The sequence below is a fragment of the Ranitomeya variabilis genome, chromosome 2 (genome assembly GCF_051348905.1).
Source record: "Ranitomeya variabilis isolate aRanVar5 chromosome 2, aRanVar5.hap1, whole genome shotgun sequence".
NCBI classification, from domain to species: domain Eukaryota; kingdom Metazoa; phylum Chordata; class Amphibia; order Anura; family Dendrobatidae; genus Ranitomeya; species Ranitomeya variabilis.
Window position 1 is genome coordinate 357,065,128 of NC_135233.1, and position 16,273 is coordinate 357,081,400.

At 44.3% G+C, this 16,273-nt stretch overlaps 1 protein-coding gene across 3 annotated transcripts in view; it reads right to left on the reverse strand.

Annotated features, from left to right (window-relative positions):
- LOC143805884 (cytochrome P450 2C18-like) overlaps nt 1-15,075 on the reverse strand; it is a 90,309-nt gene extending 75,234 nt beyond the window's left edge. Inside the window, exons 1-2 of one of the 3 annotated variants that reach the window (XM_077285626.1) lie at nt 13,289-13,415; nt 1,726-1,929 (exon numbers count right to left, since the gene is read on the reverse strand). In XM_077285626.1, the coding sequence (XP_077141741.1) occupies nt 1,726-1,908 (183 nt within the window). In that variant the 5' untranslated portion in view covers nt 1,909-1,929; nt 13,289-13,415. Of the gene's footprint in view, nt 1-1,725; nt 1,930-10,045; nt 10,157-13,288; nt 13,416-14,952 lie in introns of those variants that run through there. The other 2 variants (XM_077285625.1, XM_077285627.1) reach the window with 2 other exon arrangements.
- Between the last annotated feature and the right edge of the window lie 1,198 nt (nt 15,076-16,273).

A 16,273-nucleotide genomic window follows, 5' to 3' on the forward strand; every position in this document is an offset into this window, starting at 1 on the left:
CAGGCGTGGCACTAGTTTTTAAACAAGAAGCCATGCTTTCCCTATACAGTACAGTTTTTTAAGAAATATACAGATATAAAAAAGGCTTTAAATGGGTTTGTCATCTCAGTATGTGATGACATATGGCTGTGTTGTCATCAATTAAAGGATGTGTCACTCAACACACTCCCGGCTGTGGCCGGGTACTGCACATCAGCCCCCTATTGATTAAGGAGCAGATGTGCAATACTTGGCCATGACCACTATATGGAGCTGTGCTGCATCGCAAGTGAGTACTTCTGACCGCCACCATCACAGGGAACAGCTGATCGGCGGGAGTCTGTTGAGTGGCACATTCCCACTAATCAGATATTGGTAGCCTATCCTAAGGAAAGACCATCAATATAAAAGGTTTTGACAACTCCTATACAGATCACTTGGGTTCTAAACTATGGAAACCTGACTGATCCTGGGAAAAAGAAGGGTCTTTATTGCTGCAGTTCTTTCATCACTATGCATTCTACAGTTTTTCCTCTACACAGGGGGTTTTAGGCCATCTAAGGCATTATTCAAGTAAGTGGTGGCAATGTAAGTTTCCAGATGATTAGGGGAGCTGTTATGATAGGTTAAAGGAATAAAAGTGTAATTTGAGCTGATCCTTCTATAGAAAGAGAATGAGCTAGATAGTCCACTGGGCATTTATGATTAAGAACCTATGGACTAAGGTTTGAAACGTGTTACAGCCTATGTATGTTTATTTTTTCTTATTTTTTACAGTTTGATTTGTAAATATATCTAATAAATGGCAATTTTATTATTGAACCTTGCGATGGTTGCTGGATACATCTTTTCTACTTTCTCTAGGAGTGCTATTGTTTAGGGAAAAAATGTAAAGAGATGATCAATAAAGGGTTATTCCCTCAAATTAAAAGTTCCCAACTATACCCAAGCTGGGACTCCTGGGACCTTCAGCGTTCCTGAGATCAAGACTCTAAAATAACCAGCACATTTCAGAACTAGTTCCGACCTTAACCATTACAGATCTGACTTTATAACACAGCTGGGACCCACTGTGTATAGAGCAGGCTCAGCTGCTGAGCGCGCTTAGTAAAAAATCTTTGCACATCTGCTGTAAATGTACAATGACTGTCACTAAGGTGTCCTGTAAATGATACATTATTTTATCTAGTCCAGGGTCAGATGGAGTGGTGCATGACTGATCCTTTTTGTTTTTTAAATTCCTCAGTCATATTTCATCTTGCCAGGTCCTGCAAGAGGCATAATACAATGTTTTACTTTTGCCTCGAGTGCTCCTTAATTAGTCATCAGAGTTTATCCTTAAGTATCACCTTATCCTGTTCCAGTGGCCAACATGGTTGTCCTTGGCTGTTGTACTGCAAACCTCCTACCTGTTGAATCCCTGGCACCTCTACTTATTAGTAAGGCCCATTGATTCTACACATGCATTGCACAGCAACGTAATGACGTCACATGGCATGCTAGTCAGAGGAGGCATTGGAGATGTTGTAGGTAGTAGAAGGTTTGCAATGCTCTGTGACTATGTTCTAACTTCTAACAAATTGGCCGCTGGACCTGCTCACTGTGAATATTTTTGTCCAGCTTTGTAAACCACAGTTTAGAGGTTTCTTAAACAATAGGGCATTATTTTACAACTGCTAAAACCATATTAAAGGTACTGCTTGCAAATGCTAAGAAATGAGTTAGAATTGATTTTCTTGGTCTTACCTTCATTAATGACATGTGCAGCTCTTTTATGTTTAGCTGTAGAATGTTTCCTAGAAGAGGGAGAGGAGTTGGTCCAGGAGGCATCTTTTTCCGCTTACCATTCTCTGCCCACATGATAAGAATGAGACACGTGATGCAAAAAAACAAGATTAGGGTCCCGGCTCCTGCAAAGTCCATGGTCATGGAGAGGTTTCACCAGTGCACCTGCAAATTTGAAAGAATGCAATCAGCCATAGCTCACTTTCCAATTGTTGGATTGGGGAAGATGATTTGTAAGCCTTATATATAATACCATTAATTGCCATCACTGTCCTCTTGATTATGTGATTATGGAGGTAAGCTAAGGAGAATGCTAAAGCACGTGAAGGTGAAAAGCAGCAATAGATGACAGTACAAGTTTAACAGAAAAGCAGGTGTGTCCAGCGAGTGGTGAAGGTAAAAAATAACTTTTAATGAGAATATAGTAAAAATGAATCCATATACTGTATATGGTATCCAGCATTCAGTACACACTGGCTATAGAACCTAATGAAGATCTACGCGTTTCAACCTGGTGGCCTTAGTCATGATCATGAGATCATGACTAAGACCACCGAGTCGAAACGCGTAGATCATCATTAGGTTCTATAGCCACTGTGTACTGGATACCATATATATGGATTCATTTTTACTATATTCTCATTAAAGGGACTCTGTCACCTGAATTTGGCGGGCTATGTAAATGCTCTGTGTCCGGTCCGATGGACGGTGTTTCCTCTACTTTCATTCACCCCTTCCTTTCCCGCTGGCCGCTATATTTTCTGGAATTTCCGTAGGTTTCCTCCGTAGTTCACGCGTGTGCGTGACAGAGTCCCTTTAAAAGTTATCTTTTACCTTCACCACTTGCTGGACACACCTGCTTTTCTGTTGGATTCATTGTGGCTACTTCACCCTGGTCCATGCGAGGTGTTTGGTGATCACACAGGAGGTCAAGATAAAAGAGATGGTGAGCTGATTTTTTTTTTCTTCTCTACCTTGACAGTACAAGTTTCTCCTGTGAACATAGCTTAAAGGGAAGGTACTGCTTTTCTAGATTATTAGTAAATAGTGTTGAGCATTCCGATACTGCAAGTATCGGGTATCTGCCGATTCTTGCGGTATCGGAATTCCGATACCGAGTTCCGATATTTTTGTGATATCGGAAATCGGAATCGGAAGTTCCCAGTGTATGGTTCCCAGGGTCTGGAGGAGAGGAAACTCTCCTTCAGGCCCTGGGATCCATATTCATGTAAAAAATAAAGAATTAAAATAAAAAATATGGATATACTCACCCGTCCGGCGGCCCCTGGACCTTACCGATGTAACCGGCAGCCTCCGTTCCTAAGAATGAGTTTAGGACCTGCGATGATGTGGCGGCTTGTGATTGGTCGCGTGAGCGGTCACATGAGTGCTCACGCGACCAATCACAAGCCGCGATGTCATCGAAGGTCTTTCACGCGCTCATTCTTAGGAACGGAGGCTGACGGTTGCATCGGTTAGAACCAGGGCACGTCAGAGGGTGAGTATATCCCTATTTTTTATTTTTATTCTTTATTTTACACATGAATATGGATCCCAGGGCCTGAAGGAGAGTTTCCTCTCCTTCAGACCCTGGGAACCATCCAGGATACCTTACGATACTTGTGTCCCATTGACTTGTATTGGTATCGGGTATCGGTAACGGCGATATCCGATATTTTTCGGATATCGGCCGATAATATCCGAAGGTATCGCTCAACACTATTAGTAAATCAATGTAATGTAGCATAACATGCTGTTATAACCAAGTTTTGAATGCATGTGAAACAGATTTCGTGTGTTATATGACTTTAAAGAAGGCACTGGGGGCTGACATCTTGTGTTCACAACAGTTGCATTACAACCTGGCACTTAAGTGTAAGCCTTCATTTCCAAACTTCCAAGGATAATTATCCTCTCCTCTGTGCACATTAAAGCGATTATATGATTAAGGCTCTGGTTGGGCCGAAACGTCATAATAATTACCTCTGGTCGCTTTTCATGTCACACAGTAAATTTTGTTAATAAATTCTTCACTACTTGCAATATACATACAGAGTGTGCGGTGTACTATATTCTCTATACACAGAAGTAGCACGACACTATCAGTGTCATAATACGGCACCCCATGGTCATAGGAGATAATAGACCGGCGCTGAACCTATCTTTAACAATTGCAGCAGCATTAGCAGTGAGCTGGGCACGCCTCTGTGGGCTGCACAATTCACTGCTGTAGGTGTGCCTGGCCGCCATTTTATTATAGCCCAGTGCTATCTGCCGAGCTCTACTTACTCTCTATCACAGGACAGAAGCACTCACTTGAGCCGGAGGATGGAGAGTGGGGAGTGCGGGTGATTTACCTCCATGCTCCTCTGTCCTGTTACTCAAGGCACTGCACTGTGCATCCTGAGCAGACATCCTCTGCTCTGGCTCACACATGTGTCCTTCTCCTGCTCTGTCTCTGCCACCTCACTCACACACAGTCCCAGTGGTCTCTGGTAAGCTGCACTCACAGCCTGCAGAGAGAGGGAGCTGACACCTGGAAGAGAAAGCAGGACAGCTGACAGGACAGGGATTAAGGTGGGGGAAGGGGGATGGCAAGAATGTTATTCACAAAACGGGAGAGAAGTAGCATGCCCACAGCAGGGATCATATATCCTTCCCCCATATATCTCTTCTGTGATCTCCCATAGTTCAGCACACTGCTCTCCTGAAATACTCTGTGTTCCTGTCACCCTGCTCCTTCCCCCATATGTCTCCTCTATGACCCCCCTTAGACCAGCACACAGCTCTCCTGAAATACTCTGTGCTGCAGTCACCCTGTTGCTTCTCCCTTATATCTCCCTCTGTGACCCTGGAGGTGACTGTCTCTCCCTATGGGTGCTGTCTCTCTCCTCATGTGTGCTCTCCATCCCCCTGTGCCTGTTAGCTCTCGCTCCTATGCACTCCTCTCCCCCTGCATGTCTCACTCCCCATGGGTCGCTCTCCCTCCTCTCCCCCCTGCATGTGTCACTCCCCATGGGTCGCTTTTCCTCCCCTCCCCCTGCATGTCTCACTCCCCATGGGTCGCTTTCCCTCTTCTCCCCCTGCATGTCTCTATCCCCATGGGTCGCTCTCCCTCCTATGCACTCATCTCCCCCTGCATGTCTCTCTCCCCATGGGTTGCTCTCACTCCTATGCACTCCTCTCCCCCTGCATGTCTCTCTCCCCATGGGTTGCTCTCCCTCCTATGCACTCCTCTCCCCCTGCATGTCTCTCTCCCCATGGGTCACTCTCCCTCCTCCACCCTGCATGTCTCTCTCCCCATGGGTTGCTTTCCCTCCTCCCCCATGCATGTCTCTCTCCCCAAGGGTCGCTCTTCCTCCTCTCCCCCCTGCATGTCTCTCTCCCCAATGGTCGCTCTCCCTCCTCTCCCCCTGCATGTCTCTCTCCCCATGGGTCACTCTCGCTCCTATGCACTCCTCTCCCCCTGCATGTCTCTCTCCCCATGAGCCACTCTCCTTCCTCTCCCCCCTGCATGTCTCTCTCCCCATGGGTTGCTCTCACTCCTATGCACTCCTCTCCCCCTGCATGTCTCTCTCCCCATGGGTTGCTCTCCCTCCTATGCACTCCTCTCCCCCTGCATGTCTCTCTCCCCATGGGTCACTCTCCCTCCTCCACCCTGCATGTCTCTCTCCCCATGGGTCGCTTTCCCTCCTCCCCCCTGCATGTCTCTCTCCCCAAGGGTCGCTCTTCCTCCTCTTCCCCCTGCATGTCTCTCTCCCCAAGGGTCGCTCTCCCTCCTCTCCCCCTGCATGTCTCTCTCCCCATGGGTCACTCTCGCTTCTATGCACTACTCTCCCCCTGCATATCTCTCTCCCCATGAGCCACTCTCCTTCCTCTCCCCCCTGCATGTCTCTCTCACCATGGGTGGCTCTCCCGCCTCTCCCCCTTGCATGTCTCTTTCCCCATGGGTCGCTCTCACTCCTCTCCCCCCTGCATAGCTCTCTCCCCAAGGGTTGCTCTCCCTACTCTCCCTCCTGCATGTCTGACTCCCCATGGATCGCTCTTGCTCCTATGCACTCCTCTCCCCCTGCATGTTTCTCTCCCCATGGGTCACTCTCCCTCCTCTACCCCTGCATGTCTCTCTCCCCATGGGTCACTCTCCCCCCTGCATGTCTCTCTATCTCCATGGGTCGCTATCCCTCCTCTCCCCCTGCATGTCTCACTCCCCATGGGTCACTCTCCCTCCCCTCCCCTGCATGTCTTTCCCTATTGCACACACAGCTCAGTGCGTGCAATAACAGGAGCTGCGGGGGTCATGCTGTCACATGTCAGCGTGACCCCACAGCTGTGACTGTCACAAGCGGTAACGCTACCGCCGGTACTGTCGGTCACAGCGCTGCGGGATCATGCTGGAAGATGTCAGCGTGATTCTGCAGCTGACTGACCTGCAGCGGTGACCTGTGGTAAAAAAGCAGGCATGGACCGATGAGACTACTGCTCCCATTGAGCTATATCTGATGGGAGAGTAGTATCATCTGCCGGTACCTGTGCTCACAGTTTAAAAAAAAAGTTACATTACATACATATTCACATAAAAATAAAAAAAACATTATTCTCACGGCGGCGCAGTGATCCACTGCAGGGGGCGATCACCTCCTGTCAGTGTATCGCCGGCTGTCTTTGAGAGCAGTCATATCACTGATGTGACTGCTCACAAAGTGATCAGGATCATCGTGGGACATTATAGATTATCTTGGCGGACAGGTGAGGAATGTTTGTGGTTTATTTTATTTTTGTTGCAGGAGACGAAGGATTCGGGGATTATGCGTTCGGTAGGTATTGTTTAATTAAGATTAAGAAAGAACTTTTTTCTGGCTGTGTCTTTATTTACAACACAACTATAGGATTAGTAATGGATAGGTGTCTTATATACGCTTCTCCATTACTAAGCTGTGTGCTTGATGTCACCTGACAATAGAAAGATGACATCAACCCCACAAATATGAAACCAACTTGCCACCAGGCAAAGGGCCAGAAAAGACGCATCTAATAGATGTGCCATTTCTGGGGTGGCTGAGAGCTGATGGTTTTTAGCCTGGGGAGGGGGGCAATATCCATGGCCCCTTCCTATGCTATTAATATCCTGCAGCTGTTTGCATAGCCTTTGCTGGTTATTAATTATAGGGGGACCCCACGTAATCTTTTTTTGTTTGGGGAACCCCATTTTAATAGCCAGTAAGGGCTAAGTATACATTTGTGAGCGTGTGTGTCAGCGCGTGAGCACACTCCCCCTTAGACCAGCACACTGCTCTACTGAAATACTCTGTGCTCCTGTCACCCTGCTCCATCCACCATATATCTCTCTCTGTGACCTCCCCATAGACCAGCACACTGCCATATGGATCACATAATGCCGCCATATCTATTTATCACATAATACTCCCATAAAGACCACACATATCGCCATATATATTTATTACATAATACTGCCATATAGATCGCACATGATGCCGCCATATATATTTTTTACATAGTACTGCCATATAGACCACTCTTGATGCTGCCAAGTATTATGTGTGATCTGTATTATGGTATTATGTGATGTGTGATCTATATGACGGTATTATATGTGATCTGTATGGTAGTATTATGTTTGATCAGTATGGTGGAATAATGTAAAAAATATATGACTGTATTATATGATAACTATATTGTGGGATTATGTGTGATCTATGTGGCATTATTATGTGAGAATTACATGGTGGTTTTATGTGTGATCTACATGGTCTTGTGTGTGATCTATATGGCGGTATTATGTGAGAAGTATATAGCGGTATTATGTGAGAAGTATATGGCGGCATTATATGAGAACACTGGCGGTATGTGTGATCTATATGATGGTATTATGTGAGAACTATATGGCACCATTATGTGTGATCCATATGGCGGTATAATGTGAGAACTATATGATGTTTATAGCCTAGGAAGGGGTTAATACCCATGGATCTTCCCAGGCTATGAATATCAGCCTGCAGCTGTATATTTAGCCTTTACAGGATATTGCCCCCCCCTTCCACGCCTACAAACACCAGCCCAAAGCTACCCCTGAAATGGCGCATCTCTAAGATGCGCCAATTCCGGAACTTAGCCTCTCTCTTCCCACAGCCCTGTAGCGGTTGCATATGGGGTAATATTTGTGGGGTTGATGTCACCTTTGTATTGTAAGGTGACATCAAGCCCACTTAGTAATGGAGAGGCATCAATAAGACACCTATCCATTACTAATCCTATAGTTGTTAAGGGGTTAAATAAACACACTGCCAGAATAAAGTATTTTAATGAAATAAAACACTACACAGTTTCCCATCTTTACTATTCAGCTAATCCATGCAACGCCCTCGATCTCCTCTAACAAAAAAGAAAATAATGCTTACCTCCCAATTGCTCATAAATCAAATAGAGAGAACGTTTATAAAACATATCCATACCAAGGCGGATAGGAGGGTGGCTAGATCCGATGAGATTGCTGAGGCTTTTAGACAATACTACGAATCTCTTTATAACTAAGATACATGAAGCTATGAGAGAGTGCCCTGCTGCTGAGGACAGGATTCATAGTTTCTTAGCTCCCATCTCCCTCCCCAAAGTCCTACCCAATGATCACTTAGCTCTTCCTTCTAAAATTACTCTGCAAGAAATTAAAGATGTCCTTCAAACCATTCCAAACAACAAAACTCCAGGTCCAGACGGTTTCCCTGTAGGTTACTACAAGAAGTTTTCAGATATTGTTCTCCCCCACCTAGTTGACCTTTTAAAATCATTTCTGGAAGGGAAGGCTCCACCTAGTCAATCCCTAGAGGCGCATATTACTGTTATTCCCAAGGAGGACAGGGACGGCAGCCTGTGCAGTAATTATATATAATGAAACCTGGCACTCAACTTTTTTAACTGGAAATATATTTATTATCAGCAACAAAACGTTTCGGTCCCGGACTGGACTTTCATCAGTTACGTGCTATGTAAGATATTTGGGAGAGACGTGCCCGTATGAGCAGATGATAATTAGTTTTCCATAAGGATGCAGAGTGTTAACCTGTGTAGGGCTGTATGGGCAAAATCCGTATAGAGATGGCATGGCTGACGCGGTGTCCACCGCTAATCTACGTGGACACCGTGTCAGCCACGCCATCTCTATACGGATTTTGCCCATACAGCTCTACACAGGTTAACACTCTGCATCCTTATGGAAAACTAATTATCATCTGCTCATACGGGCACGTCTCTCCCAAATATTTTACATAGCACGTAACTGATGAAGGTCCAGTCCGGGACCGAAACGTTTTGTTGCTGATAATAAATATATTTCCAGTTAAAAAAGTTGAGTGCCAGGTTTCATTATATATTGTCATGGTGTTGGAGCCTACCTGAGTACCACAAGTTTAAAGGCAGTGCACACGTTTCTTGATTTAATTTTTAATGTGCAGTAATTATAGGCCTATCTCTTTGCTCAATACCAACCTAAAATTATGGGCAAAGATTCTGGCCGCCAGAATTAATAGTGTTTTAGAAACACTAATACATCCTTACCAAGTTGGCTTTATTATGGGAAGAGAGGGCAAGGATAACTATTAAAACCCTCCTGGCTATTTCTCACGCTAAGCGCTCTGACATTCCCCTGGCCATTCTGTCAACAGACGCCGAGAAGGACTTCGATAGAATTAGCTGGCACTATCTGATTTGTACCTTACAAAAGTTTGAGTTTCCCCCACCGTTTATAGAGGCTATCATGACTCTCTACATGACTCCAACTGCTAAGGTCAGGGTAAATGGGTCATTTTCGAATTCCTTCATGATTAGAAATGGCACTAGACAGGTATGCCCTCTCTCCCCTTCCCTTTTTGTGTTGGTGATGGAGACCTTGATCCAGAAAATTAGGCATGACCCTGATATTAGAGGCTTAATAGTGGGCTAGTATGAATTCAAGGACAGCTGCTTTTGCTGATGATCTTTTACTCCTGATCTCAAATCCCAAAACAGCCTTCTCTAATCTTTTAAATTTATTTAATGAGTTTGGTATTGTCTCAAATTTTAAAATTAATGAGAAAATCGGAAGTTCTGAATATCTCGATACCAGATGCAGTAACCACGATTCTCAAACAAACTACCCCTTTTAATTGGCTTCCTGAGAAATTAAAATTCCTAGGGATTTACCTCGCTGCAGACTCCACCACACTCTTCAAATTTAACTTTCTCCCTTTATTGGCCAAGATACAAGCTTTGCTCAAATCTCACGACTTACCTTATCTCTCCTGGATGGGTAGGATTAATGTTATTAAATCCTACATTCTTCCAAAAATTTTCTATGTAATGAATATGGTCCCCATTCCTCTCCCCAGTTCTTTCTTTACTTCTGCGAATAAATTGGTTGCAAATTATGTATGGAGATCTAAAAGAGCCAGACTCCCCACTTAAATTCTTTCTCTACCAAAAAATAAATGTGGACTTGGCCTCCCCAACTGTAAGACTTACTACCACGCAATTCACCTCACCAGATGGTTACGTTTAGTTAAGTCTAACCCAGATCCTAAAACCCCTAATTTCGAAATTAATCTGATGGGTAACAAGGCAGATATCTTTCTCTGGTCCTCCCGTGCTCCCCCCACTCACTCACTTGATGTTATAAATCACAACTAGTGTTGAGCATTCCGATACTGCAAGTATCGGCCGATATTTGCTGTATCGGAATTCCTATACCGAGTTCCGATATTTTAGTGATATCGGAAATCGGAATCGGAAGTTCCCAGTGTATGGTTTCCAGGGTCTGGAGGAGAGGAGACTCTCCTTCAGGCCCTGGGATCCATATTCATGTAAAAAAAAAGAATGAAAATAAACAATATGGATATACTCACCCCTCCGGCGGACCCTGGACCTTAGCGGTGTAACCGGCAGCCTCTGTTCCTAAGAATGCAGTTAGTTTAGGACCTGCGATGACGTCGCGGCTTGTGATTGGTCGCATGACCGCTCACGCGACCAATCACAAGCCGCGACTTCATCGCAGGTCCTAAACTAACTGCATTCTTGGGAACGGAGACTGCCGGTTACATCGCTAAGGTCCAGGGTCCGCCGGAGGGGTGAGTATATCCATATTTTTTATTTTTATTCTTTTTTTTACATGAATATGGATCCCAGGGCCTGAAGGAGAGTTTCCTCTCCTTTAGACCCTGGGAACCATCCAGGATACCTTCTGATATTTGTGTCCCATTGACTTGTATTGGTATCGGGTATCGGTATCGGTGAGATCCGATATCTTGCCGGTATCGGCCGATCCAATCCGATACCGATACTTTCGAATATCGGAAGGTATCGCTCAACACTAATCACAACACCTTAGCTATTCGACACTCTCTAGTTCCTAACAAAGTACCTCATTGTTATTTTTTAGATAATATCCCATTGAAAATCATCCCTTGGCTTATTGACCCCAATTATGCTGATGCTTTTGGTCTGTGGGACTCTTTACCTAACTTACCGATTTCACACCACACCTCCTTTCACACCAAATCCCCTGCATAGACGCTTGGCCAAGGGACGCCAAGAGACGACCCCATGACCTTTTACAAAAGCACCATGTAAATTTTATTATTTCCAAATTTAAGTCAGGACTAAAACATATATCTGATTGGCTCTGGCTAGAATTCCCTGTAGGCCTTAGATCCCCTCCCCCCAAACTCATTTCCAAAATGTATGCTAATTTCATTAATCCACCCACCCAGTTCAAACCGCTCTACTTATCTTCTTGGGAATTGGAATTAAATCTGTCTTTGTCTCCCCAAGAATTGAACCATATTCTGAGCAACTCTCACGGCTTCTCAAGATGTATCTCGCTACAAGAAAACTCCTTTAAAATCCTCTCATGCTGGTATAGAACCCCCCAAAAAATTATTCCACATGGGTTTAACTTCCTCTCCGCTCTGCTGGAGGTGTTCAAAATCGGTGGGCTCCCTGGCACATATTTTTTGGCTGTGTCCTATAATCTCCAAATACTGGTTAGATATTAACAAATATCTCCGTCACTTAAGATTGATTACACAGGACCTAACACCTCAAGAAGTTTTACTCTCGCTCTCTACACAAGTGTTTAAACCCAAAAAACACGATTTACTTCCTCTTTTGATAGCAGCGGCAAAGCACCTGATTTCAACTCGTTGGAGACAACTGTCTCCCCCTACTTTGAATGAGTGGATAAACAAAGTTCAAGATATTTATAGAATGGAAGAACTGTCAAGCTGGGATTCCCGCACACACAAAAAATTTCTACTCACCTGGCAGCCTTGGGTTAATACCAACTACCCCCTCCCATGATTGTGCCATTCACCCATTTATTGACCACCCATCTCTTGAGCCTACCTCTGCCACTAGTTGCCTCTAGAGCCAAGGTGCGGAGCTGACCTCAACTAAAAACAATTACTTCAATTTAGCTATAATTTCATTGTCTGCTCGCATGTTTCTTTCTTTCTTTTTTCGCCCTCCTTCTTCCTGCCTCTAATCACCTCTTTTGTCCTACTGACTCACTTTCACAGGTCTCCGGAAGATACGATTTTGGTCTTGTAGAGACATCACTACAAGCACTTGATCTTACTACCTGAAAAATTGTTCTCCCCCCTTTGATTATACAGTTTTTTGGTCTATACCCGGCCGTTCACATGATGTTTGATCCGAATGTTTTTCATCTTTGTTATAATGTCACACTCGTTATCTTCTGGATCAATTGTGTAATACAATTTCTCAATGTTTATCTTGTGATGGGCCGCTGTAGGTCACATTCCTTGACCCTGTTATGTTGTGTTGTGAATTTTTTTTTTCCTTAAATAAAGAATTAAAAAATAAATAAAATAATAAACCAGCAGTATACTCCCGTATACTCCCTGTTCCCAAACACACATACACAGAGATACACACAGATACGCACATATTCACAGCTCACACAGTCTTCGCACACACAAGTCTCCACACACACTCTTCCTCCTCCCTATCACATGTAACTCCGCAGCAAAACCACAGATTTTTAAACCTGTAGTTTTCCTGCAGATTTGCCTAACTCAATGGAAGTCAATGGGTGCAGAAACACCACAGATCGACAAAAAGAATTGACATGCTTTGAAAAATAAAACACTGCAAATCTGCACGTATCAAAATCCGCCACGTGTACACATAGCCCAAGTGTCTCACGAATTCTATTCCATGTATATCTCCATCACGCTCCATATGTCTCACTCATCATACTACATGTCTCACTCATCACGCTCCAAGTGTCTCACCCGTTATTCCATGTGTATTTCTCTCCCCATCATGCTCCACATGTGTCTCACTCATCATACTACATGTCTCGCTCTCTCCCATCAGTCTCTCTCAGCCTTACCAATGTATCTCTCCCCTCCCTCCACAATGCCTGGCCATTCACTGTAGACCTGGATCTCCTTCTTATCTTACTGATGGATGAGTCACAGACAGCTCCGCTCAGATAATGCTGCTCCATACACACCACATGTCTTCACTCTTCCTCCAGTCCACCATGCTGCTGAGTCCACTGTGTTCTGCTCCTCTGTAAACAAGCTGAGCTTCTGATACAGTAACTGCTTGTGATAGTAGGTCACAGGGCAGTCACACACAAAATGGTGCTGCCCTGTGATGCTGCTCTTCATTCTGCCCCAGGGATATTAGACCACCCAAAAGGGGAGGGAAATGATGATGTCAGCAGTTACTGCCCCAATTTTACAGCTAACAGTAAAGCTGGTAAGTCTCACTATAGCTGCTTGAGGTCTAAAATGGAAAATGCTCCACCTAGTGGTAGATATATATATTTGTAAGAAAATATATAATATTTTTCATATAGAAATGTTTGCAAACAGTGCAAACATTGCATTAATACATTTTATTAACTATTTTAAGCTTAATTTCACACAAAAAAACAAACTACAAGAAAACTGGTGGCACCTTCCCTTTAAATAATTTTTATGTTACAACATAAATAGGGAGAAATCACTAGCAGAGCTAACTGGGTGTGCTAGGATCCAGCAGCTCTACTCTGTCAGGCAAGCTACCATGTGATCGCCTATTCTCTCCATATCATTGACCAAGTAAAAACAAACACACCCAGCAGCAGCGCCTGTGTGCTTCCTCCTGCTTTCTCCGAGTCCCCTTGCATGTCTGCTACTTCACTGCTATGTCTCAGGCATAGGAAAAAAGGAACAAAAGTTGGGCCACCAAAGGCGCTGCAGAGGATACGAGGAAGAGATTATGTTAAAAAAAACTTTAAAATGTATTGCGCTGCGCATTATGGAGCTGCTCCAGACCCTTCATCAGGCTCATATAGACTGAATAATACATGACATCATTTATACCATGTCTTCTGCAGCCATACGGGGACCTTGATTAGAAGACACAGGTTCATCACCACTTGTCTCCTCTTTTACAGGCATATAACGCTCTGGCTGCTGCTACAAATTACCTCACTCCCAGGAGAACAGTGTTGGATATAGCGTGCGTTCTGCATGATAACTGCTCATGTGTGAGGTTCACAGGTTGGAAGGGAAGCCAGATAGGGCATTGCCTGAAGCCAGAGGGTTGTGAGCTGAAGCCAGAGAGGCTTGACCTGAAGCCAGAGGGGTGTGAGCTGAAGCCAGAGGGGCATGACCTGAAGCCAGAGGGGCATGACCTGAAGCCAGAGAGGCATGACCTGAAGCCAGAGAGGCATGGCCTGAAGCCAGAGGGGCATAGCATGGTCATAGGGGCATGGCATGAAGTTAGAGGGGCATAACCTGAAGCCAGAGGGGCATGGCCTGAAGCCAGAGGGGCATGGTGGCTGCTTCTCACTGCAGTGGAGGCTAAGTAGCTCATTGTCGGAGCAGAGGGGCAGAGTCTCAAAATCGGGACAGTCCCGCTGAATCCGGAATGGTTGGAAGCTATGCATACTACTAATCTTCCTCATTCCCCTTCCCCATGATATACTACTGTTGAGGAGACAGGAGCTGGATGTCACTATTTGGGTGGAAGCTCTGGATGTGGCACACGACCCTCTCTTAGATCTGAATGTAGCTCTCGAGGTAAGAAAGGTTGGGGGATCACTGGTCTGGAGGATATTTCATGCATTTAGGCTTGGAATTTGGGAAGAACTTATCTTATATTTTCATCTACCGTTATTCTTACCTGTATCTTCTATAAAACCTACTGTATGTTGCCTCGCCGTGTCCTGAAATTTGTGTGTGTGGGCTTGTGCACTGCAACCTGTATATCAACACTGTCTGAATTATGACACAGAGCAGGTTCACACCTCCCTCACTGTGCAAAGGTCTTCAGCCCAATAAGCAGCAGTATAGCTATCCTGCACCTATCCACCCTCTAATTTACTGAGTCATAGACATTGAGATACAGCAGTTAACTCCTTGTCAGATAGTCGTCTTTTGGGAGATTCTTAAACAGCAATTTTCTCACAAATTGTTATTAATGGGATCACTTACATTAGCAGTCGGGAGCCGTCACATAATTTACCTTTTCCAGGTGGCAGCATGCACGTCCTGTGGTCTTTGATTCATACTACATTATCATACTATGGTGAAGAACTATGGATAGGATTCAGGTACTCAAGTAATCAAGTACTCAAGTACTCAAGTCAAAACCTAGCCCAATGTGACCAGAATTGGGCAAACAAAGTGGCCCCAAAAAGCATTTATTCTTGAATAACAAAAAGAAGAGCAGATATTCACCATCGATGATCCCAGCTCCTGTTCTACATGGCTCCTGTGGTCTCTATGGTTTGGCTTCAACAATAACATCATTAGTTGCAGCGCTGACATTGGCTGCGTGACATCACAGCTGCCACAAAAACACAGAAATCAAAGCAATGGTGAAAAGCCAAGGCTGGACACATGGAAAAGTGAGTAGAGTACCTGTTCTGTTTGCTATTTTACAGGTATAAATATATTTGTGGACCCTTTAAAGCCACTGGAATCCTAATGCAAGAAATTAAGAAAAAGTACAGTCATGGCCGAAAGTGTTGACACCATTGAAATTGTTCCAGAAAATGATGTATTTTTCACCTAAAATTATTGCAATTCCACATTTTGTTTATTTTCTTTGTGAGTATTGGAACAACACAAAATAATAGGAAAAGGCGGCAAACTGGACATAATTTCACATAAAACTCCAAAAGTGGGGCAGATAAAATTTTTGTTGCCACCTTTCCAAAATTGTGGTTAAACAACTTTGTTTCAAGCATGTGATGCTCGTTTAAACTCAACTGTGGAAAGTAACGTGTGAGCAATAAGAAAATCACACTTGAAACCAGATAAAAAGGGGAGAAGTGTACCCTTTTTTTTTGTGTGTGTGTGTGTGCCACACTAAGGCCTCTTTCAGTCTTTTTGTTTCAGTCAAAATCCGTCGTTCTGTGAAAAAAATGGATCCAGGGAATTTGCCCGCAGGATCCGTCTTTTTCTCATAGACTTGTATTAGCGACGGATTACGACGGATG